The 27,318-nt window shown below is 39.0% G+C and overlaps 1 protein-coding gene across 1 annotated transcript in view; it reads left to right on the forward strand.

Moving 5' to 3' along the window:
• CSMD1 (CUB and Sushi multiple domains 1) overlaps window positions 1-27,318 on the forward strand; it is a 1,461,432-nt gene that overhangs the window by 1,216,131 nt on the left and 217,983 nt on the right. The window contains exons 28-29 of the mRNA XM_060085850.1: window positions 3,457-3,659; window positions 23,829-24,020. Coding sequence (XP_059941833.1) covers window positions 3,457-3,659; window positions 23,829-24,020 — 395 coding nt within the window. The remainder of the gene's footprint in view (window positions 1-3,456; window positions 3,660-23,828; window positions 24,021-27,318) is intronic.

Genomic DNA, 27,318 nt, shown 5'->3' on the forward strand with positions numbered 1-27,318 from the left:
TAATATAGAGAATTACCAAACCCACAAACTGATTCTTGAAAAGGTATCATTGGTAGAATAATAACTGACATATTATGATAAAATACAGGAGGCCCAAATAATTGACATTAGAAATAGAATTGAAATATACCCCTACAATAAGGATTGCTTTTAGAAAATTTAAGAAAATAATAGATTATATTATACCAATATATAGGAAAAACCTTCCATCCAAAAGAAAAAAATAGAAATGATCTGATTCATTTAATGAGGCTAAAATAACCTTCATATCACAAGAACAAGTAAAGAACAGGAAATAAAAATTAAGAGCTGAACTCTGTAATTACTCCCATTTTATATATTAAGAAAAATGACCTGTATGATCATCTAAATAGGTATAGAAAAAGTAGTTTAATAGAATTGAATACATGTTCATGATCAACAACATAAAGAGATAAAACAAAACCCTTCCTAGCATAGTAAGTAGCAGGGTTTTTTTCTTAAAATGATAAAGGGTATGTAACAAAATCCTTCCACAATAATATAATACAATATATAAACAGTAATAAAAGAGATGAAGAATGCATTACAAAAGTGGGCAGTCATATGTGATCAGATAATTCAGAGTCCATGGTCCTATTCTCCACCTAAGACCTTTGATGATCTCATGTAGTCCCATGGCTTAAGACCATTTATTTCCGAAGACACAGGTTTATTATTTCCTTTCAGAGTTCTCTCTGAAGCTCCAGATTCGCATGAACAGCTGTCTGCTCAAGTGTCTACTCAATGTCCGGTAGGCATCTTGAACTTACAGGCCCAAATCATAATCTCTGACCTTCCCACCTGCACCCTTTCTCACCTCAGCCCGTGACCTCTCCACCTTTCTCGTTTCTTAGGCAAAAACCTTCGAGTGACCTTGCATCCTCTCTTAATCATACATGGCTCACCCAGTCCTGTTTTCCCCACCTTCAAACCATGCCCAGAATCTGACAACCTCTCAATACCTCCCCTGTCCAGCTCCTCTGAGCAGCAGCCATCTGATTCTTGTTTCTGCCTTGCCCTCTATAGCCTGTTGCCAACACAAGTGCAGAGCAATTTTTAAAAATCACAGGTGGGATAACTTCTTCACCAAAAACACCACATTGGTCTGTCACCCAGGGTGAAAGCCAGAATCTTCAGAACAATCTACAAAACCCCGTGTGTTGCCCACCAACCCCCCGCTACCCCCTCTCCATCCACTACACCTGTTATTTCTCTGGCCTCAGTTTCCTTATCAGGCCCTCTCTCTGCTCTGGTTAAATTGGTGCCTGGATGGTCTCAAATGCTGAAACCATGCCCTCTGTGTCGGGCTTTTGCTGGGCTTCACTCTCCCCTCACACCAAGTATAACAACCCCTCCATCTCCTTCAAGTCTCTGCTCAAACCTCTCCTCACCAACATGGGTTAACCAACAACCCCATATAATACCTAAATCTCCCCCGATCCTCCAGTCCTGGCATGACCAGTGCTTCTTATTCTGCTCTGCTTTTTTCTTTCCTCAATGGCATTTACCACTTACTAAAATGAAGTCTTCTTTACTTATTTTTTATGGTTGCTGTTTTTCGCTCATCTCCCCCATTACCAACCATGTAAGCTCCATGAAGGCAGGGTTCTTCATTTAGTTCACTGATGTATCCAAAATTCCTAGAAGAGTGCCTGGTACACAGTCGGTGCTCAATAAATGTTTGTTGAATGGCTGAACTATATTGAAAGGGGGTTGCCTTAGACTCACAAAAGGACATTCAACCTCATGAATATTCAGGGAGATGTAACTTAAACATGATACCTTTCCACGACCATCAAATTTTCTCTTTTTACAACTATTTAAGTCTGATGTTATCAGGTATCAGTGAAGATGTGACATCACAGAGCCATTTGTACTTTATTGTGAGACTGTAAGAAGTTACAGTCACATGCTAGAACAACTTGGCCATTTCTCTTCTTGAGCCTAGAGAGACCCTAGGCTGAGCACCATTTGTCATAATAAAATGCAGAAACTAACTATCTTTTGTTAGAGGACCAGACAAATGAAGCATTTCCTCATGCTTCTAGAGTGAGTTAACAAAATCTACATCTTTCAGTTTAGAGGAATTTCACCTTATGCTGAATATAAAAAGCAACTTGAAAATGATGCAAGCACATACATGCCAAAATGACATCTAGTATGTAATTACTGTTGAACGCACAAAATAGTACTGTATATTGTTTGGAGACAGGTATACTACATAAGCATATGAAAATTATAAAAATATAAATGAGAAGAGACCATCACGATTTCAGAATGTGGGGTGAGAGGAAAAACAAATGCATAAGTGGAGAGGCAGGGGAGTAGGACTGTGCCTATAAAATTTTATTTTTAAAAAAGATCTGGAGCAAATAAGGCAAGATGTTAACATTGGTGGTGGTAGGTATCTAAGTGTCTGCTATATTATGTACTTCCCTCTATATTAAAAATATTTTAAATCAAACATTTAAAAATATACTACATTTTATATTTATGCAGGGCGAGATAGATATTTTCTTTGAATATATAATATGCACAAAGTAAATAATTGGGACTTGTGTACCGTCTTTGATATGTCATTTATTATGATTTTTCTCTCACAATTTTGTGCAGTAAGCAGTGAGTGAAAAACAATGAATGAAAGCATTCAGCAAATACAGATTTTTGTTGATATTAAACTGTTTTATCTGTCTGAATTGCCATAAATAGAATTACAGGTCTGCTGCCGTCACTGAAAGAGAGCTTCCTCTGACATAGAGATTTTAAGTTGCTTTAATATCTGTAAATGTGATAGAAGTATGTTAAAATGTTATGAAGAAAGGAGTTTATACTACACATTTCTGCCTTTGTGTTGGTATTTCAAATACTGTATTTTTTCCCAAAATAAAATGTATAGAAATAAACACAACATAAGCTGAGATCATTCAGATACAGGTACACAATATCCTCGTGCTGTAAACATCATCTCTGCCAGCGTTTCTGTCCTGGCATGGATGCTACCACCTAGTGGGGCATTTCAGGAACAACACTGATACCACACGCATTAAAATCCGACGTCTATTAGCTTAAAACAAAGCTGTATCAGATCCGTCTTTGATTTGTGTGCCCGAGAAAGCTTTGAATTGTAAAAAGAGCTGACAGTCTCAAAAGGCCTGGTTTCATCCTTAAACACACAGCTCAGCATAGAGCTCCGTGGTCTCACTGTATCCATCACAGACAGAAAGAAGTAGGTGCTTCTGTTTTCTGATGTGCACAAGTGAATCCACTTCTGTGAGGCTCCAGGCTCATCCATAACTGTCAGACAAGGAAAGGCATGTTGGGGTGGGGTTTGGTGTGGGTGGAACGGGCTGGTGTGTGCCCGAGTTTTGTGCTGGGGTGTCCTCACTGGGCGGGAGGGGCCTTTCAGTCACCGTACCAGCTGTGCTCTCCTTGCAGCCTCCACTTCATCGTGTTTGACACGGAGCTGGCCCATGACATCCTGAAGGTGTGGGATGGGCCGGTGGACAGCGCCATCCTGCTGAAGGAGTGGAGCGGCTCAGCACTGCCCGAGGACATTCACAGCACCTTCAGTTCGCTCACTCTGCAGTTCGACAGCGACTTCTTCATCAGCAAGTCCGGCTTCTCCATCCAGTTCTCAAGTAGGTGCACGGCCCCCTTCTTTGTGATCTGGACACTGGGAGACAGATCCGCATCTGTGTCTTAAGGTTCCCCGGAAAAGGGTGTACCTTTTGTTGAGCAAAATACACAATTTTGAAAACACCTATCAAGAGAACGGTTTGTCTTGGGAAATTCTGTTCATTCTCAGATGGGGATAGACAGTGGCTCTCCTTAGTTATGGGGGGAAAAAAACTTACTTTAAAAGTTTGAGTTAATCAGTAAATATTTAAACTTGGGCCCAGGACAGATGTGGGTCTCTACCGGGAGGTCAAGTTTATCTTTGGTGCTTCCCGCCACACCCAGCACCAGCGCCAGGCTCCCTCAGTCTCTGGTTGGTGCCAGGAAGTCTTGATGTCTCCAGGCTGCTTCAGTTTTCTGCTCTCAACTTCCCTGAATAGAAGGGCCCTGCATTTTTTCCCTCCTTAGGACTGACGTTTCAAGCAGCTTATGTAGGATAGTAATCTGTGCAGGATTTAGTGGGCGCCTCATTTGCACTTTGAAGCTGTTACCTCTTGAAAATGGTTCCCACCTTCACTGTCTAGCCCATTTTTAAGGAACAGTTTCCTGAGAAGGAAGGGGTGGAGATACTTTGTGGCAGTTCCGTCTTTGCGAACCCTTCAAATCGCAGCGTGTAGAAGTGTCATATAATGTGGTAGCACCCAGGGTCAGCTGTCATGGTAAAACTAGCGGAATTTGCACATAAACATATTCTGGCTCAGTTTATCTCTGGGCAGGTCACTGTTGAGCCATACTTAGGATTTACATGAGTAAATGGACTTAGGTCAATTTGATGCTTTAAAAGGTTGGTAATAAAATTAAGGTTAAAGTCTGCACAGTTTCTTACCTCTGGTTCGCTGTGCTTTGAGGCTGTAGTTTGTGAACGTGTGTTCATGGAATAGAATCTCTACGTGGTAAAATTTTCACTGGTTTATGGCAAAAATATCAAGGTAAGTTTGCTTCTGCTATCCTGCCTTGGGAAAAAATGTTTTTTATTCCAAGGTTATATCATTTTTGCTCTTTTTTTATGAGATAAATATGGCCTCCATCTTTAGAAATGGTGGTGAGAGTAGGTGAAAGATGTGTGATGTAATGTCCTTGTTTGGCAAAATGAAAAGGTTGGTACCATTTTGAGGTTATGTTTGTTTTCCTTTCCTACCCATTCTATACTCTCCTGGCCTTGGTTTCTTTTTCTTTTTCTTTTTTTTTAAATATAATTTATTCTTTAGAGCAGTTTTAGGTTCACAGCAAATTTGAGAGGAAGGTACAGAGATTTCCAATGTAACTCCCGCTTCCCCCAACATACACAGCCATCTCTGTTATCACCACCGCCACCAGATGGTGCATTTGTTACAACTGATGAACTTACACTGATGTGTCACCACCCAGAGTCCACAGTTTACACTGGGGTTCACTCTTGGTGCTGTACATTCTGTGGGTTTGGACAAATGTGTAACGACATGGGTCCTTCATTATAGTATCATACAAAGCACTTTCACTGCCCTACCTATTTATTCCTCCCCCATCCCAACCTTTTGGCAACCACAGATCTTCTATCTTTTATCCATAGTTTTGCCTTTTCCAGAGTGTCATGTAGTTGGAATCATACAGTCTGTAGTCTTTTCAGGTTGGCTTCTTTCACTTAGTCACATGCATTTAAGGTTCCTCCTTTTCACAGCTTGATAGCTCATTTCTTTTTAGTGCTGAATAGTATTCTATTGTCTGGATCAATCACTGTTTATTTATCCATCACCTACTGAAGGACATCTTGGTTGCTTCCAACTTTTGGCAATTATGAATAAAACTGCTATAAACATTTGCATGTAGGTTTTTGTGTGGACATAAGTTGTTAATTTCTTTGCGTAAATACCAAAGAGTATGTTTGCTGGATTATATGGTAAGAGTATGTTGTTTTGTTCCTGGCCTTTTAAAATCTTCCCTTTTTAAAATTAATGTGGAACCAAGAAACCACTTATTTTTCTATATTCCTCATGATTTTCTCTTTCAAAAGACATCTTCCTAGTTTGGGTTAAAGACAAAGGAGAATCCTTTATTTTAGTTATTTGAGAACATAGACATTTATGTTCTATATTTATAATTATACAAATAATATACTTAATTGACATATTGATGCTTAAGAGGTGATAAACATGAACATGCCCATTAAAGTTCCTACAGAAATGAAACTTGCTTAATTTTTTAAACTTGGTTTTCCAAGTGTTCTAGTTTGAGCCATACAGAATTGTTATCTTTGCAGATAAAAAATGGTTGAATGTTAGCATTTTCATATGGTTTAACATAGCATTTGGTATACACTTTGGGAAATACCATTTGAAAATAAAATGTTGACTCTGAGGCTTTTGTATGAATGGGTTTCTACATGGTCTTTAAAACTCTATGGGAAGGAAAAAACAAGATATAAAATCTTTGCCTGGCATAATTTAGAAAAACTTGGCCTGAATTGTGATGCTGAAAATTTGGGTTTCTATCTTGACCTCTAGAGATTTGAAACTGACCTATCTCTTTCTTTATTGCTTTATTTGTGAATTGAAGATATTGCACCAAATTCTAAGCACCTTTCCACTTGCATCATGTATTTTCCTTTTGCCTTTTTAGATCTACTCTCCACCGTTTCTCAATCTACTCTGATCCTAGGGGTAGACATGCATGGACTATGTTCTGTGCCCTCTGCCTGGGTTCCTCCAGTGGGGGGGCCCAGGCAGGAGATGAGAGGTGCAGGGAGGAGAGCGATGTCAGAGTGTGATACCTCCCTATCAGATTCCCTCAACCAAAGCTCACTATTTTTCTCAAGAAGCCGTATCCATACATGTCCCTTTCCAGGTTTCTGTAACCAACTCCCAGTGACCACACTTCTACCTGGGCTTCTCCAAACCCAACATTTGTAAAGAAACCCTCTCAAATGATCTATGGGAAGTGTGTCATATGTTTTGTGTTGGATCCTAAATGATACAGTTCCCAAAGGAACATTGTCAAGGCTGTGAAACTGACATTCCTATGTCCCAGGAACCCCCTTCAGCAATGGCAAGCTGGGATATCTGGTCAACCTCCCTGCACCCGTGACCAATGTGCCACTCTCCACTCCTGCAGTTCTGAGCCATCTGTTCCCCACTGGAGAATCCAGCCATGAAGCTAGGTCAGGCTAGAGTCTTTCTAAACCAAAGGCTTGAATCTCCTTGAAACATGCAAAAGAGCCTATCCCTCCAGCTCAAGAAGCCTTGCTGCTCTTCTGTAGGTGGAAGGCAGGAAAAGCCCATTTATTTGTTTTTATGATCCTGGGACATAAAAAAAAAAGAGGTACTTTATGTGTAAGTTAGATTGCGCTGCCATTCCTAAGACAGCTAATGTTAGAATTTGAAGTATTAGCACTTTTCTATGATTTCAAAATGAAATAAAAAATAATGGAACTTCAGTATTTTCCTCAAATAATTGATACTTTGAATATGACCTTTGTTGCAAAGCAAAAATGACATGTATTCAATAGTATTAAATTAGTTTTCTTGGTAAACCATTTTAACTTGATAGTATGCCAACACTATGTGAACTTCATATTGTAGGTGTAACTTAGTTATTGGAGGGAAAACCCTTATTTGAACATTCGTTTTTCTTAGAGACACTTGAATGATCTTTTCTCAATAAAGTTAAAGGGTAAGGATTTATCGTCAATGTCACCCCCCCTCTCAGTCACATAATCCCTACCTGGTTGTGGCTGTTTAATTCTGACAATTTCTCTATTATTAGAACACCTTCTTTAACTGCCTTCCATCTCCTCATCCCCTCTTGGCCCTCCTTCTTCCAGTGACTGCTCCATTATAGTCTTGTTTCTCGTTCTTATCTTTCCTTCCCCAAGCTGTAAAGGTTGGCTTCCACTAGGGCCCATCCTCATGTCTCTTTCTCTCCATCAGTACTGACTCCTCAGGTTCCGTCGGTCAGCCTCCCAAGACCTGTCCCCTGAGTACCCGAGGTCTCCCTCCAACTTGATGTGGGGATAGAGAGCAGAGGACATACCACGTGAAACGTGACCACATTTCCAATCCTCTCCTTTCTCAAACCTGGTTTCCTTCAAGCTTTCCCATCTCAGTGAATGTCAGCTGCCTTCTGAGTCGCCCCTTTATCTTCCACCCCACATATAATCCAGCATCAAATTCAGTAGGGTCCATATTCACAATCCCACATCTCTCCACCTGTACCCCTACCACCTTGATCTGAGTCCTTCCACACTGGACTGAGCTTCCCTGGCTTACAGACTGGCTTCGTCTCCCCGCTCTTGTCCATTTACGATCTTACCTGGTCAGAGGAACCAGCATGGGTCTTAATGAGGCACCTTGCTCTGGTCAGAGCTCTCCACTGGCTTCCCATCTCAGCCAGAGAGAGCTCTGATTCTCCCCGTTGCCAAAATAAAGGCTATCAAAGCCTGTATGCAAGCTTATGCAAAACTCTACATTTTCAGTTTTCATCCTTAATTACTGCCCTCCACCCTGTCAACCCCCCTGTAACATACACGCCAGCAAGAGGCGTGTATGTATTTGTATGCACATATTCGGTATTTGTTTATTTTACACACTGCTCTTGGCTTTTTCCTCTTTGCTTGCTTAATGAATCCACATGTGGACACACCATCTTTTAAGACCCCTTTAGCAGAATTAATGACATGGTCACTTACAGTGCCCAAATTCAGTGCTCATATTTCTGATACAGTGTTTATCCCGTCATGTGTGGGCATCCTACTTGCAGTCTACTGGACTAAGTTTCTGGAGGGCAGAATGTCTAGAACATGACATACAGTTAGTGGCAAAAAAGTGTTTTCTAATCAAATATGCTTGAAAACTTTCCAACGATGCGAATCTTGAAAATATTAGGATGATTTTGATTGTGTGACAAACACTATGTCATGTACCAAAAAGGATGTTTCATTACTGATTTCAGCTTCATTCAAAAATGTTAATAGAAAAGCCTTTAATAATAAAGATTCTTTCACTTCTGAGTTAGTTTCTGTCCAGTGTTAATGGTCTTTATATGACATTTATTATCAGAAGTAGTGGACAGTATAGACTGTGTTTTCACTGGTAAAAAACCGCATTAGACAGATTTAATAACATGTATGCATCTTTGTTGACCTTTTAAGTTTTATAATTCTTTATACATTTATTTATCCTTCCTTAATGTTTTGGTACCAGTTGGAAACCAAGCAGACTGTTTTCATTTTATAAAGATTAATACCCGTGTTTTAATTTAAATGAACATAGTTTAATCTATTATTGATAAATTTCCTTATTTTATTAAAAAATGATCATTTTCTCCCTGCTTTATAATAATCTTGGGAGAAGAACAACTGCTTACTGGGGTGTGGGGATAGTGATTCTTAGCCTCAGTGCTGTGTGTCTGTGTGCAGGCTTAATGGCCACTGAGGGAGCCGCTGCACACCACACCCTTCCTTATGTGTGTGTTTACCTTCCCTTTGCTGTAAGACATTTTCTCCACTAGAAAAATGAACTGTTGGTGCTCACAGGATTTTCAAACCCCATTCAAGGTCCATCGTCCTGCCAGCTCCGCACAGCATGTAAAACATGAGAATAAGAACTGACTAGTGCAGTTATGTTAATTGTAATCAGCCTAACACTTTTCATTAAAATTTAATTACTATTTAATCATGCATAAAATGCAAGAAAATGGAGTTCGGCTCACAAAACTGACCTTTACTCTAGGGGTTAAATAAACTTCAGCTGAGCCTGTAGTGGTCCGAACTCTCAGCTCGCCCACTCTAAGGAGAGCGGCTCCAGGGCGACCTTGCGTCCTCAGATTCCATGAGATTGATTTCCCTGTAAATAATGGTCCTAACTTAGCGGCTACATAACATCCCTTCCTAATTTACTTTATTGAGGATAATTTAATAGGTACATTTTCATTAAAAAAAATCATTTATTGTTCAAAACAAGAGAGACCCCTGGGGCTGCCAGTTGCTGAGCAGAGTGGGATTGTTTATAGGAGAGAACCGGCCATAGAGCCCGGGCGCCTGTACCAAGTTTCTGCGCAGAGACAGGACACAGCAGGTGCAGCTAGACTGCTCACCCCCTGCTCTCTTGGGACTCCCCTTGTGGGGCTGGTGGAAAACTGATCATATGTTCTTATCATTGGCCACTCACACCCAGAGAGGCCAAAGAGTTTTATCCACCTTTGATTGCTTGCACCCAGCTCATAACAGGGGTAGAACTGGTGTGTGTTGAATTATTGAGACTAAGATGCTAGCTTATTTAGAATTCAGTTTAAATTCTAAATCCTGGATTCCACAGAGTGTTGGGGTTTTAGCTGTGGTTGGCTTTGTCTAATAGTAACAAGATTGATAACAAGAGGAACAGAGAAAAGCAGGGCACATAATGGCATCTTCCCTATTCTTGGGGACGTATCTTTTTTTCCCCTCCAGTTTTATTGAAATATAACTGACTTATTGCATATGTGGAATCTAAGAAACAAAGCAAACTAGTGAATATAAAAAAAAAAAAAAAAAAACAGGAACAGACTCACCAGTAGAGGGGACAAACTAGTGGTTACCAGTGGGAAGAGGGAAGTGGGGAAGGGCAAGATAGGGTGGGGGGTTAAGAGGTACAAACAATTATATATAACATAGATAAGCCACAAAGAGATGTACAACGCAGGGAAATAAAGCCATTGTTTTGTAACAACGTTATTTGGAGTATAATCTATAAAAATATTGAATCACTGTGTTGTACACCTGAAACTAATATATTCAATAATACTGTAAATCAACTATACCTCAATTTTAAAAAATAATAAAATAATTGATACATAGAAATGTGTAAGTTTAAGGTGTACAGCATGTTGATTTGCTACATTTAGAGACTAAAAAATGATCACCGCTGTAGTTCATACCACATCACGTCACATAATTACCACTGCTTTTTGGTGGTGAGAACACTGAAGAGCTACTATCTTAGCAACTTCCAGGTATATAATGCAGTGTTCTTAACTGTAGTCACCATGCTGTGCGTTAGACCCCCAGAACTTATTTATCTTGTTACTGGAGGTTTGTGCCCTTTGACCAACATCTCCCCATTCACCCCCACCCCCCAGCCCCTGATAATCACCATTCTACTCTCTGATTCTGTGAATTCAGCCTTTTCAGATTCCACATATGTGCTATCATACAGTATTTGTCTTTCTCCTCCTGATATCCCACATAGCATAATGCCCTCGAGGTCCATCCATGTTGTCGCAAATGGCAGGATTTCCTTCTTTTCCGTGGGTGAACTAACAGTCCAGTGTGTGTGTGTGTGTGTGTGTGTGTGTGTGTGCGCGTGCATGTACTGCATCTTCTTTATCCATTCATCTGTAGATAGACACTTAGGTTGTTTCCATATCTTGGCTATTGTGAATAGTGCTGCAGTGGACATGGGGTGCGGGTATCTCTTTGAGATCCTGTTTTCTTTCCCTTTGATCTTGTGTGCAGAAGTGGGATTGCTGGATCATATGGTAGCTCTATTTTTAATTTTTTGAGGAACCTCCCCGCTGTATTCCACAGTGGCTGCACCAATTAGCATTCCCGCCAGCAGTGCACAAAGGGTTCCCTTTCCTTGAGGATGTATCTAATACTTAACTGTGAAAGAGATCTCAACCCTTTTCTATAAAACTACTAGTGGGAGTATCATCTGTACCTACCTTTCTGCTAATCTAAATCTTACTCCTACTGAAAGCTCATAAATCATTCCTCAGGCAGCAGGGATTTCTGTGGGGAGTCCCAGCATGGCCCCCCTCCCCCAGGACCTCAGATGTAACTGTCAGTCAGCACACTGCAGTAGGCAGAGTTATGCTACCTTGCTTGAATGAGAAGGGAATGCTCCTAACTTTTACAGACTGAATTATCACAGTGTCTTTAAAAGCATGTCATTCAGAAATAAGTTGAGTCAGTGAGGAGAACATAGAAAATTTGAATCACTGTGACAAATATTGAGATAAGCATCTGACCACACCCTGTCCAGGTCACCCTTGTCCTCATAATGTGTGTGAACACATTGGTGTAATAATTAGGAATTAATGAACTAACCACTCATTCATTCCTTTGTGTATTACTTTATTTATTCACCAACCAATATTGAACCCCTTCCTGCTGTGCTCCTGATCCGTGCTGGCTTTGGGGATCCAGTGCCAATAAAGCAGACGTTGCCCGGTTTTCATAAAAGTTATGGGGAAACATATGCCATTTACCTAGAATCTCCTTGCCTCTGTCCACCTCCTCTGGACGTCCCACCTGCTGAGGACCCTGGTCTGCTTCCCTGCAGCTCCGGGATGTGTCCTCCACCTTCCCTGGGGTGACGCCCACCTCTGAGGTCTTCAGCTCCTGCTTTACGCCCTGCAGTCTTCACTCCACTCTACCAGCCATTCTTGGGAAGATGCACTGCATCCTGCTTCACCTTCAGTCGGCAAAGCTGAACTGGAACATGCTGCTCTGTTCCCACAGCTGATCTTCCCATCTTCACTTCCCCGCCTCTGTCGGTTCTTCGTGCTTACTGGGGCGTCTAGGCTGTCGCTGTTCTCCCTTCTGTTGGTTCCTCCTAAATTCCTGATACTTCTTTTCTGTCTGCAGCCATTTTATCCTTAAAATCAAGTCTCTTACCACATGCTAAGCTCCCTGGCCCATGGGCTTCCTGCATCGCGTCTGCCCAGCATCCTCTGGTGAGCAGGAGACACGTAAACCAAGAGCTTCTTCCCAGTGACTGTGGGACCCCCACCCTCACGTGGCTGAGCTACAATCACTTATTTTGCCAGGGAACTCTGGGTCCCATTCACCTCATTTTCAAACCTTTGCCCCTTTCCTCGTCTCCTCTTTGGGGCAGTGGATGATCTGGAGTCTTCATTCACAAAGATAAACCTGTCAGAAGGATTTCCTTCCACTTCCTCCAGGAGACATCATTCTGTTTCTTCACTCCTGTTAGCTTGGGATAGTCACGCCTTCTCCCAAGCAAGGCTGGTCCTATCGTGGCTGTGCCCCCGGCTGCTGGGACCTTGCCCTCTCTGTCCTCATCTTCTTTCATTTTCATCCTTTCCTCTGACTCCTCACTTCCTTATATACAGACGCTCAAATCACAATTTAAGATAAATACATACAACAACCCTTTGCCACTTTTGAGCATCCTGTTTTTCTCCTTCATCTAGAACATGTTTTGGGCCTGCTGTGTGCGTTTCCTCACCTCCAAATCATCCTGCAGCCCTCTGGTTTGTTTCTGCCCCCATCACCTCAGTTTCACTGCTCTTGTCACGGTCAAAAATAAGCCATGAGTCTCAATCAACACACACCTTTTTGTGGTTCTGGTAAGTGGCCTCCTGCAGAAGTTCAGTGCATCTGACTCTTCCCACCTCGTTGAAATATTATTTTCCCTGGATTTTCACGACTGTCCCTCAGATCCTTCCTGCCTTCCCGGTCCCTCTGTTGTCTCCTGCAGTCTCACCTTCTTCTTCCTGGTTTCCTTGGGACCTGGTCTTAAGTCATCCGCTCTCTCTATTCACTGTCTCTCTGAGCAATGTTCTTTCTTCGCTGGCTGTGGACAAAGATCCAGAAGGTCATCACTTCAAAACTCTCTATTTGGAGCTCACACCTGTCTTGTGAAGCTCTAAGGGGCCAAATACATAAATTCGTTTGGACATCTTGCAGACATGTCAAAATTGGCATGTCCGGATCTATCCTGTCACCACATCCAATCCAATCCAGACCCAGCCTCCAACAAGACCTCATGTTGCTGCTCTTATCTTGCATTTCTCCTTCATCACACAAGCCCACATCTGCTGGGTCTCACCCACACCAGACTCTGTCTAAAGGGCTGCTCAGAGGACGGCGATTGTATTGAACCTGCATTTGAGAAAAGCCACCTTGGCCAAGAACAAATCTAATCAAGCTAAGCCCCCCACTTAAAAAGTGCTTCTCCAGTTTCTGACTGGAGAATAAAATCCTGTTACATGACCCCCGACTGATTGACGTGGGGCTCCCGTGTACCTCCCCACCCTCACCTACTCCTTCCACCTGGCTTCTAAGGACTTTTTTCTCCTGTTTTCAGACCTTCACTTGCACAGTGCCTTCTGCCCAGGACCCTGTCCCCCTGTTCACTGCCTGCTATTCCTGTCCGTTTCCCGAGTGGCAGTTAAACACCACTCCTTGTAGGAGGATTCTCTGAGCCCAAAAAATAAATAAGAACCCATTTTATATCATTTTTACACTTCCCCCTGTATAATGTTCACCACTAGTTATTTTTATAACTTTTTGGCTGTTACTGAATATCCTGGTGTTCAGAAGTCAGATATTTTACACTAGTTACTGCATTTATCTCTGCCTCACTTTTGACCCTTAGAAGTATTTTGTCTTTTGTTTTCTTGTTTCTTGTGTATGTGTCTTATTTTCTCTGCTTATTTCTTTTTTTTTTTTTTTTTTTTTTTGGTTATTGGTTCTAGTGAGACTGAATTTCCTAAATTATTTATTTTTTTAATATTCTGCTCTAATATTCAGTCTTTAGGATGGTTCCAATTACAAGAGCAACCACCCAGTAGATGTGTGTTGAATTGAATTTTAAAAGTGACTTAAAACTTGTCTTTGGACTTCCCTGGTGGCGCAGTGGTTAAGAATCCACATGCCAATGCAGGGGACACGGGTTCAAGCCCTGGTCCGGGAAGATCCCACATGCCGCGGAGCAGCTAAGCCCGTGTGCCACAACAACTGAGCCTGCACTCTAGAGCCTGTGAGTCACAACTGCCGAGCCCATGTGCCACAACTACTGAAGCCCGTGTGCCTAGAGCCCGTGCTCCACAACAAAAGAAGCCACTGCAGTGAGAAGCCGGCACACCGCAACGAAGAGCAGCCCCTGCTTGCCTTAACTAGAGAAACCCTGAGTGCAGCGAGGACCCAACGCAACCAAAAATAAATAAAATAAATAAATTAAAAAAAAAGAACTTGTCCTCCCCAGATAACTCACGTTCTCATTAAGGTGATTAAAAAAGAAATTTGAGGTGCATATTTGAGTAATATGCTTGGAAGCATTTAGCAGTATTAAAGAGAATATAAACTGTCCAGATTTAGCAATCCTATTAGAGTGGAAGTGGAAAAAATACATATATATAATATAGTATATTATATTATAATATACTATATAACATGTGTATATAATATATATTATATATTGTATTATATATAAATATTTATTATATATATATATATAATATATATATATATATATATTTTTTTTTTTTTTTGCGGTACGCGGGCCTCTCACTGTTGTGGCTTCTCCCATTGCGGAGCACAGGCTCCGGACGTGCAGGCTCAGTGACCATGGCTCACAGGCCCAGCTGCTCCATGGCATGTGGGATCTTCCCGGACCGGGGCACGAACCCCTGTCCCCTGCATTGGCAGGCGGACTCTCAACCACTGAGCCACCAGGGAAGCCCCTATATTATATTTTTATGTATATAATTTTAAGCATTGTAAGACTCAAACTATAGTAAACTGCATAATCCTGTAACAGAAAACTCTCAAAAGTATATGCACATATGCACACACATGTAATATTATATAATTTTTAGAATAGGCATCACAGAGGCACTGTTTTTCTACCCATGAAAGAAAACATGGCTTGGGGCTAAGCCCCATCTTAACAGCTCTGAAAGCAGGCATGTGCACAATGTTCATGGACTTAGGTTAAATTAGGGCACCATACTCTTTTCACCACCCACAGTTTTGATGAGGACTGCTCTCAAAGGTAAGGAACACAAAAGCACTTTGATTTATCAATTTTTCCCAAATATAAGGGACTGCTATTATTTATTCTCAGTTCTAGAGATATATTGACTCCAGAGAAGTATTATGTGATAAATGACACAGTCTGCAGCTCTCAAATTAGATTTCCCCAACTCTTTGGCCTCCTGTTTCACACTACTCAATTCAAACTGACAAAAGTAAGATTCTCCTGACACTTGCTTGGCAGGAAGGCGTGCAGATAGTGCAGTTTTGATTTAGAGGCAGGAAAAGATAGTAAACAGGTTAGCTCTCACTTGATCACACTAAGGTTATGATACCAGATACTTGCATGGCTGCAACCACCTGAGGTTTCTGTAACATGTTGAAATTGTTAATCGTGCACTTATTATCAGTAAAGAATAGGTGGATTTGCAGAATGTTTAATGAAAAATGTGATAGCCATCTTTTTCTCTCCTCAAGTCTGTCTTGTGTCACTACACAGATTTTTATCTTTCTTACTTATTAAAAGCTGAGAATCAATTTAACAGTGGTGACTAATGTGATAGATGTTTAGAACAGGATCTGTGGAGGGTGAGGTTTTCATTTGATTGTGACTTTAGATATAAAGAAACTAAAATCTCTTTGAATAACTGAATGAAGGATTCTTCACTGTTATGAGGATGCAAAGCATAGGATTTTATGATGCATTCAAAGTGTAAATATCTGTGTTACTAAATAGATATAAAGTGTTTTAAAAATAACTCTAAAGTCTAAAGTATTTTTAGATCTTCAGGAACAGACATACTTGGTTTCCCATAGATTCTGTATTTGACATGATGAAAATAGAAGTGCTAATTAGTATTTTTTCTCAGAGCATTTGCAATTCCTTTATAAAGGAGGAAGTTAGCTTAGTTCCCAGTGCAGTCTTTGGAACTTAACTGACACAAGTGACTAAAGTACTGTTGTGAACACTAGTAGTCTGTTATATTTTTATGTCTTTTAAAAATTTTCCAAGTGCATTCTCTTACATGGTTTAATTTTTACAACTATGTGGTATGCAGATCTCAAAAATATAGTTTTATAACTAGCAAACAAATATTAGAACATTTATTTACAAGAAATAGAAAAATTATTTGACTTACAGAAATTGCCTAAATTGGACATGTATTATATACCACTAATGTTCTCTTTCCAATAATTGATTATGAGGATCTTTGAAATCATTTAAAAAGTTAATTTAAAACAATTTAAACAAGTTAATTTAAAAAATCCAATGTTATAGAGATAGAGGACTCATATCTTACTATAAGCAGCAGAAAAAGTATAAGGATGATTATTACAAAAAAATAAGTGACTCCTGAAAATGAAAATCTGTATGATGAGGGGATTTATTGTCTAGTTTAATAGCTGCAATATAAATAGCTCTTGAATTATTATATTTTGATTTAATTAGCATGAAATATGGGACTCAACTTTTTTTGCTTTAATGGAATTCACATTCCCTATTGTGCAGAATCAAAGTGATTGATTTATTTCTGTTGCATATTGAAAATTTTTTAAATTGTAGAACTCAATTTACACTTACGTTTGATAGTCTACTATAATGACATATTTTCATAGTTATTAAGTGCTTATTCAGTACAAAGACCATGAAAGCAAATGTTCCACTTTTGAAACATTGTTACAGAGGATGCTTGAGTAACAGATCATAAAGGCTATTTAATATTTTCGTATACTAACATCACTCTCTCTGTCTTCACAAATGTTTTAATGCCTGTGGTCCTGCTGACAAACTAAAACCTTTCACGCCTTCCGAGGCTTCAGCGTTCCTGTCTGAGGAATCTTGGCCTTTAATTTGTTCCCTCTGGCCCACAGTAATAGCACTAATGAAGCCTCTTGGTAAATAGTAATTGTGTTCATGAGAAAGGACTTTTCGTTTGATTTAGTATTTTTTTATTCTGAAAGAAAGAGTCATTTTCCTCAGGAATGAGTGACAATATATAGTGTGCATCTTCAGATTTGCCGGTATATATCCATAATTTCACAATCCTGTAGTCCATGTTGCTTTCTGTCATGAAGGAACACGCAGAAGTAACACGATTCCTGTGTTGAATCCTGATATTGTTTCATCCTTTGAAATTAAACATGTGTATACACATACATTCATATAATAAAAAATAATTTTAAATATAAAATGATTTGTATTCATTGTATTCAATTCAAGTGAATACTGCAACTCAGACATATATTTGTGCATATATATATAAACCTTTATAATTAAACTTTTTCTTTAGAAGTACTTGTAAATTCACATGCCCTTGTGAGAAATAAAACAGAGAGATCCTGTGGACCCTTAGGAAGTCCCCCCCGCCAGGGGTAACATCTTGCAAAGCTAGAGCACAAATCACAGCCAGAATATCAACAATGATCAGTCAATATGCAGAACATCCATCCCCAAAAGGGTCCCTCAGGTTGTCCTTTTATAGCCACACCCACTTCCCTCCTGCCACCACCCCATCCTTAACCCTGGCAACCTCTAATCTGTTCTCTATTTACATGACTTTGCCATTCCAACAATGTTATATGAAAGGAATCCTGTAAGGTGTAGTCTCCCTTTTTTCACTCGGCGTAGTTCTGTGGAGATTCACTGGGGCTGTTGTATGTCCCCTCAGTTTATTCCTTTGTGTTGCAGAGTAGTATTCCATAGAGTGGATATACCAGCTTGTTTAGTCATTCACCCACTGAAGGACATCTAGGTTATTTCTAGTTTGGGACCATTATGAATAAAGCCGCCATAAACATTCATGTACAAGTTTTTGCATGAACATAAGTTTTCATTTATCTGGGATAAATGCCCAGAAGTGTAATTTCTGGGTTGAATGGCAATTGAATGTTTAGATTTTAATGGCCAAATAATTTTCCAGAGTGGCCGTACCATCTTACATTACCACCAGCAATGCCTAAGTGATTCCTTTTCTCTGCATCCTCACCATCATTTGATGTTGTCTATATATGTGATATGATTAGCTGCACTAATAGGTATGTAGTGATATCTCTTTACATATCCCTAATGGCTAATGATTTTGAACATCTTTTCACATACTTATTTGCCATCTGTACATTCTCTTCATTGACATGCCTTTTCATGCCTTTCGCCTGTTTTCTGGTTGGGTGTTTTCATGTTTTTATTTTATTTTATTTTTTTGCATCTTCAGCATTCTCAATATATTTTAGATACTAGTCCTTTGTCAGATATGTGGCTTTTAAACTTTTTCTCTTGGTCTTTAGCTTGTCTTTTCATCCTATTAACAAAGTCTTTCTTGGAGAAATTTTTTTAATTTTGATGAAGTTTATTAATTTTTGCTTTTTATAGAACATGCTCTTGTTGTCATGTCCTTGCCTAGCCTTAAATCTCAAAGATTTTCTCCTAAAAGTTTTTCTAAAAGTTTTATAGTTATACCTTTTGTATTTAAATGTGATCAACTGTGAAAGAGCTTTTGTGTAAGATATGAGACTTGTGTCAAGGTTCTTTCCCCAGCACTGTGTGTTACTTTTGAAGCCCAGGAGAGGGATTTGTGCAGTGTGCACTTGAGCAGCCAGCAGCTCTGCTCTTGATCTCGGAAGATCTCAGAAAACTCCATGTCTCCAGTTCCTGAAGCACGTTGTCATTGTCAGAAGGGAGAGGAGGAATGTCGACTGAATTAAGTGGAACTTGGTAGAATTCATACCTACTTTCTTTAATTTAGAGTCTGGGATTGAGTGGAAGCACCCGTTGGATGACTTGAGGTTCCTCTTTTCTGTGTGTTTCCTAAACCTTTTCCAGCCACCAAAGTGCTGATGCACACGTGACAGAGTTCTGATGGCCAGTTCAGGTCTATCCTGTCAAATACAGTCAGTGACCCTCCAGAAGGAGATTTCCCTATTCAGTGCTATGATCTAACCCCAAAGAGCAACTTTTCAGAGAAAATGATAACCTGACCACGTGCATAAAGAGTTAATTCAATTTTCTTAACTCAAGAACATGAGAACTTAATATGCAGGTTAAGATCTGACTGTTAGATATCTCTGCTTCTGATATGGAGTGTATTGGTGTCGCTTTATACGTTTTTCCATATACGTGGTAAGCATTCTCTCTGTGGAGGTTATGTTATGAAAGGGTGTTTTAAGATAATAAATGTACACTAAGCAAACTTTACTTCTATGAACTAATAATGCAGTTGATAAATATACTTTTAAGTGATGTTTAAAAAACATGCAGGGGATTCCCTGGAGACGCAGTAGTTAAGAATCCACCTGCCAATTCAGGGGACACGGATTCGAGCCCTGATCCGGGAAGATCCCACATGCTGCAGAGCAACTAAGCCCATGCGCCACAACTCCTGAAGCCCCCGTGCCTAGAGCCCATGCTCTGCAACAAGAGAAGCCACCGCAGTGAGAAGCCCGCGCACCGCAACAAAGAGTAGCCCCCGCTTGCTGCAACCAGAGAAAGCCCGCGCACAGCAACGAAGACCCAACACAGCCAAAAATAAACAAATAAATAAATAAATTTATTTTAAAAAATAAAAATAAAAAACATGCAAGGAGGACTTGACACATTTAATAGGACATGTCCCAAATGCACAATTTTTTAGAATAGAAAAAGAACACGACTCTGCATGTTATTTTAATATGTATATATTCCATAAAGTCTCCAGTGTCAAAAATGACTTTATCCCATTGGAAATGAATTTGTGTACATTGCAATTCTTATGATACAATGGTTCTCCACCACCATTGCTGCCTCTTGCAAACAAAAACGTCAGGTCCATGGCTCTCACGCTAAGTGGAGCACAGGTTCAGATCGCTCAAGCCCATCGAAACGGTTCTGGATTCAGAGACAAGGAGTAGCGATGTCCCTCAGATGCCACTGGGCCTGTGGAAGGTTCTTTATGACTTGAAATTGTCCAGGGAACCCCTGGAGAAATTGAAAAATACAATATCCATCACCTCAGGAATAGTATCTTCTTTTTCTAAGGTGATAGAACGATAAGACTGATGCAACTAAAAATATTGTTGTCCTTTTTATGGCAATAAACTGGAATGATTCAGTCACCAAAATCCCATTTGAAGAAAAAAACGTTTAAGAGAAAATTGAGTGCAAGAAACATGTGGCGTATAAAAGAAAACAATCATAAAAAGGAAATGAGTGCATGCCTCATCCATAACTTTGTATGACCCTGAAGGTGAAAAAGCAATTTCTGACCCCAAAGAAATGTCTTTGGTTGGGGGCTTTCATATTAGTCTCCAAATAAGCTTTATTGCCTTTACCAGAAAACATCTTTACACAATTTGTAACTAGGGGAAAATAAAATGGCATTTATTTCAAGGACCCAACTGATGTATTTCCCACTGCATTGTTTAAAATGGTTTTGTCTTCCCCTAAAGTTGTCTTATTGTTTTTGTATTTTTAATCCAATCTAGATTACCCTAAGAACTTTTTATTTTTATTTTATAACTTTTTAATGGCATGCTCTATTATTATTATTACAGATATGCCAAATGAAAATTTGCTTTAGAAGTAGAAACTTCTTTCAAAACTGAATTAAAGCTCATACCATTAAAGGACATATAAACCTTAGTACAAGCCTGTGTTTTATATACTGATATTCTGTGGATCTTTGTTTGGAAGGGTTTGAAAAATTTGTTGAGAAAAACATGCTCTATGATAACATACATTTAGAATACACTGGATTAAACTTTTTTTTTTTTAGTTTCTTTACTGTAGGGCTTCTCTGAGCGTTTAATCCCTGATGTACAGCAGGGATCTACAAGAGGAAGCTAGAGTATACAGTATTTGCCCATCTTGTTTGACCAAACACCTTTAATAACTTATAGAAAAGTGTTCTACAGAACACTTGTTTTTGCAAGCCTCATATGTCTGTTGAAATTCTTATTCATGTACAAAATCTGTGCATTTTGTTGCCTAGGTGATGGCCATGATGGGCTATGATTCTGGTGATTGAATACTATAATTGCTGTTCTGTATTATAAAAATTTGTGGCTTATGGGTGTGACACTTCTGAGTTTCTAACTAGAAGCTTTGTGTCCTTGGGTCCATTCTGCATTCTACTGCTGTCCTGGTCTTCTTTTGGGAAAATTTGCTTGCTTTCCACCCTGCATTCTAATCTTTGCAGCTGATGGGAGGAGAGTGGAAACTAAAAGGATCTTCCTCAGTGACTCTGATATGGCATTTCTTGCTCTCTTCCCATTGAAAAAACTACACAGAAGCCCAAATGCTTCCTTTCTTTTTGATATCTACTGAGCATTCTGCTTCCAAGTAAAATTCCCCTGCTCAGAACACTAATAATAATAATAATAACAATGATGACAGGTCTGATAAGCCAGCCATCATGCTATGGGATTAAGACAGAACTGAAATGTCTGCAGTGTCCAGTATTACAGTAAAGTATGTTCTCTGAAAACACATCCACTGAAAATATGTCAAAGGTGTTGGATACAATTATTTTTAGCCTTTTAAAATGTATCACTGAAACTGTAAGAATATGAGGAATCCTGAGAGTCACCAAAATAATGTGAAATGCAGAAATGTCATGAAGTTCAGAAGTTGGCTTTGCCCTGGGAGCATCTGTCAGTTGGTCCCTGGTGACACTGAGCTTCCATTTTGAGAGTCTGTGGGCTGAAAGAATAGGAAATAAGGTTTAAGATCTTTCCAATATTGGAAATGTAACTGGAGACCCTCATATACTGCTAGAGCTCCAAAGGGGGGAGGTCCTACTCTCACTATAAGGGAGAATAGATAGATGGTAGAGATAGATAGATAATAGATAGATATAGATAGATAGATAGATAATAGATAGGTGATAGATAATAGATAATAGATGATAAAGAGATAATAGATAGATCATAGATAATAGATAGGAGAGAGACAGACAAATATGGATATAGATATAGGTATAGAAACAGACACAGATAGATAACTCATAACCACAGGCAGGTTTCAAACTAGCTTATAGATAAATTCATGTCATTTCCGTGGTCCAAAATGCCTCAACAGAGATTTTTTTTTTGAAAGAGGTAGAAGGCTTCTCATGTCCCAGGCACATGGTAAAGTCAAATGAGAATCTCCTCTGGATAAACACACCTTCAAAAGAATTATTGCAAGTGAAGTTCCAAAAACAGAAATGCAAATTCAAAACTCAGAGGCACCTTAGATTACATGAGATATTGGAATTATTATCAGATCAGACTGTAAGAGTTTAAAAAATAAAAGAGAATAAAAATATGAGTAGGGAACAATATACTGTATAAATGACCTAAGATATTTGAACAAAATGCTAACTAACAGAAAAGCACAATGAAAGTTTAAAACGCAACAACATAAAATAATAAATTTGATGCAGATGGAGAGAAGATTGTGATAGGAAGATAGTCTAAAAAATTACCCAGAAGATGGAACAAAGATAAAAAAATGATTTAAAAATGAAAAGTTGAGACACTGAAGATAGAGACATTTGTCAAATTTTAATTCATAAGAGAGGAACAGAGATAGTAGGAGAGAACTGATATTTGACAAGATAGTGGCTTAATCCTCAGATTCAAAACTTCAAATGATTCCAGGCAGGATTAATAAAAGGAGGTTCATACATAGACATAATATTGCAAGACTTTTATTTCCTTAGAAATAAAGAAAATTCATACATAGACATCATATTGTGAAATGTTAGGACATCAAAGACAAAAAGATGATCTTAAAGTAGTTTCAGACTGTGAGATTAAGTAGGAAAACTGGAAGGCAGAAGCAGTGGGATAATTTCTTAACAGAATTTAGGGGAAAATAAGGACAACAACAGCTATCCTAAACTATAAACTCGGTAAAAATATTCTTTAGGATTAAAGGAGAATTAAAAATATCTTTAAAGAACTAAAGGTGTTTTTGGACAAAGCAGTTTAAGAGAGTTTAGTTCACCTTAGCTGGTTGTGAAGTGGGAAGGCGCTGACCAAAGGGAATTTATCCTATTTTGTTTTCCTCAAGGTTCCTTGAGATTGGTATTCTTAAATTATTTAAATTGTGGCATGTATTTTCATTAAAATGTTGTCAATGAGACAATCAAAGGGCAGTGTGTGTGTATGTGCATAGTATGATACAGAAATCCTTAATATATTCCATAATTCGTTGAATTTTCATGAAGATTTTGCTAGAATCTGTTCAAAGGAAGCATAATCAAGATGCATGCTATTGAATGTATTCTTGAGGGAAACAAAAGCTTCTTTTCTTACGTTCATATGTGGACAAGTGATTCATTAACCTGGATCAAGAGCGCTTCAGCCCACAAGGGCTCTACGTCTATAAGAGTGCTGGGATCGTGTTTCCAGTCATTGATGTGATGTTGTCCCTTGTTTCTAGCATCCATCGCGTCCACCTGCAACGACCCAGGTATACCTCAAAATGGCACCCGCTATGGGGACAGCAGAGAGCCGGGAGATACCATCACTTTCCAGTGTGACCCTGGGTACCAGCTCCAAGGACAAGCTAAAATCACTTGTGTTCAGCTGAATAACCGATTCTTTTGGCAACCAGACCCTCCTACATGCATAGGTATTGTGCAACAGAAAATAGAAATTTTATATGTGGGAAGGAATGCATGTTATCATTAAAATTGCTCTGTGAATGTATTATTCTTCAGAAGTATTTCTCAAGAGTTTCTTACATGCCCTCTGGTTCCCCGAGATTATATTGAAATTTTATTACAAACCTTTAAACTTTATTTTATTAGGTGAGGTAAAGGAAGTAGTTTACTTAATGTATGGTAATTGACATTTATCTAACATTTCCTATCCTTAAGAAATCTCGTAAAAATATGGATCAATCGGGCCTCCCTGGTGGCGCAGTGGTTAAGAGTCCGCCTGCCGATGCAGGGGATACGGGTTCGTGCCCCGGTCTGGGAGGATCCCATATGCCGCGGAGCGGCTGGGCCCGTGAGCCATGGCCGCTGGGCCTGCGCATCCGGAGCCTGTGCTCCGCAACGGGAGAGGCCACAACAGTGAGAGGCCCACATACCGCAAAAAAAGAAAAAAAAAATATATGGATCAATCAAATTACTGTAATTTAAAATTCTGTGTGGCTGAAAATTCATAACTCTACCATTGTCATTCTCATTTTTAATATAGAAACGTGCCCTTAAGCAAAACCTACTCAATAAAAAGGTGTGTTCTCTTTTTTAGAAGATTTTTCTGTAATAGCAGTACATTTTTAATAGAATCCCCAAAACTAGAAATTACACTGTTTATGTCAATATAAAGATAAAAGGAGAGACTTCTTTCTAAAATTTACCAGAATTTTATAATTTGACCTTATTAAAGAGAAAACAATTCGCGTGCAGACTTTAGTTGAATAACCAATATCCAAGATAGTCTATCACAAATATAGTTTTAGGACAAGACATATTTATATATAAAATAGTAATTACATGTAGATTATCCCTTCAGTCAATTAAATATTTTGCCATAAATACCTCTGTATGGTATCCCATCTTAATTTTTAAAGGAAACTTAATTTTAATGAACTGTCACAGTATAATTTGTACTTCCTTATAATCTGTTTGAAAAATATAAAATTAAATTAATCTGCAAAGAGAGGAAGTGATAATGAAGTGATATGCACATAGTTAATGGGCCATTTTGCATCAGGTGACCTTGAGGGAATTTTGTGATTTAAGATGATTTTTATTGTCATAAGGGATTCTCAGTGGTCCTGTGGAGCTATAATATGCAACTCTTAACTTATTACAGAGTGCTTGCAGTATTCTGAAGACAGATGAGAATTGATAGCTCTTCTTATTAGCATGTTCAGCCCTGTCAGAGAGCTACCCTGTTTATGCAGTGTTCTGTGCTGCACGTACATTTCGTGACTTTTGTGAGCACAGTCATATTTTACCTCAAGCTGAATCATCAGGAGATGTGCCAGATTTCTACGTGTTCCTTTTTTAAAGTGGAGTAATTACCTATAAATGCAACCATCATTTTAAACCATTCTTCTATTTTTAAATCAGGAGAGGCACATTTTTTTTCCAATTTACATGAATTTAAGCTTATGGAGGAGTACATTAAAAAGCAATACAACTACCAGTCAATCTCTTGAAGGTAATTTCTTGGTTGACATTCATATAAACCATTCATTGTAAAATTTTTTTTTTTTTTTTCTTTTTGGGTATGCGGGCCTCTCACTGTCGTGGCCTCTCCCGTTGCGGAGCACAGGCTCCAGACGCGCAGGCCCAGCGGCCATGGCTCACGGGCCCAGCCGCTCCGCGGCATATGGGATCCTCCCAGATCGGGGCACGAACCCGTATCCCCTGCATCGGCAGGCGGACTCTCAACCACTGCGCCACCAGGGAGGCCCCATTGTAAAATTTGACCACCTTTCCAACTAATCTATAATTTTTTTGGATCATCTTTTAGTTACCTAATTTTAATCAGCGACTAGATAAACCAGTTCTCAACAATGAAAATAGGTAACACTTTATCTGTCTTGAATATCAGCTCCAAAAATAAGCCAAGATCACTCCCAGGCCACTGAATATCAGTTCTGTGGGCAACAGAACCACCCACATACAGGTATCACATAACACAAACGTGGAAAATACGTATTTGGGAATAAGTGAACAATATCTTTTTATCACATTGTAAACATATTTTGCCCCAGCAATGAGATTATGCCTCTGTACGATACTCATCCCTTAGAGCATGGTCATGTATTAGCACTCATCTACATTCTGTTCTGCTGATACGGACTTTTTTTTGTTTTTTTCTCTTTTCTTATTAAACATAATATGTTTTTGCAGAAGTTTTATAAGCTACAGTTAAGAAAAAAGAGGAAAAAAGCACTGTCACCTTTTTACCTGAAGGCTACTATTATTAGCATAAACATGCATAAGTAAGCTTCATAATTATTTTATGTATATATAATCTATTTTTAAAATGTTTTTAAATGATAGCACCCTGAATGATTATTTTGTAAATTACACTTTTTACTTACTGGTACACAATGAGTATCTTTTGTGTTATTATGTATTTTTTACTAATTAAGTTTTATGCCTGCACAGTCTTTCTCTGTTTGGATCAGTATTGACCAATATTGATTCCACTAATCCCTCCTCAATGTAGGGTTAGGTGTTTCAGCCTTTTCCCTTTCACGAAAATTGCTGACATGAACACTTGTTGCAAAACACATCCATGATTATTTATGAATGACATATTTCTACAAACGTAGGTATTTCTAGAGTTTTCAAAACTTTTTCAGAAAGGTTGCATCAATTTACGTCACCGTCAGCATGATTGTTTATTTTCCCCAACTCAGAAAAGGCACTTTATGTGATATTTCTTAATCTTATAATATGGGCAGGAAGTGAAGATTCCTTGGAGTTTTAATTTTCATTTTATATTAAAAATGAGGATGAACTGTTTTTAATTTCGTATTCATAGTGACCACTTGAATTTGCTCTTTCCTGTTGACTGGCTAATTTCTTTTTTCCGTTTTATTCTTAGTGTATTTTTTCCTCCTATTTGCTGTTCTTTCCCATTCTCTCCCTTTTATAAAATCTCTTAACCACTCACCTGTTTATATGTTATTCATATTCTCACCAGCTTGTCATTTGCTGCTAATCTGCCCTGTGATTTGCTGCTAATCTGCCTTGTGATTTGCTTGGATGCCTCACTTCTTTCACTTCACAAAGGACTCCAGCGATGGAGGCACCTCCTTCTGGAACCGAGTCTTAAAAGACCAATTCTCTGGACCAGAAGACACTCAGTACTTTCTGATTCTGAGTAAAGTGTCCCTTGAACATCTCCACAGTTTCAGTTTTCTCATATAGCCCACAATACCTTTTGTCCAAGTTCAA

The sequence above is a fragment of the Mesoplodon densirostris genome, chromosome 20, assembly GCF_025265405.1.
Source record: "Mesoplodon densirostris isolate mMesDen1 chromosome 20, mMesDen1 primary haplotype, whole genome shotgun sequence".
Taxonomy (NCBI): Eukaryota; Metazoa; Chordata; class Mammalia; order Artiodactyla; family Ziphiidae; genus Mesoplodon; species Mesoplodon densirostris.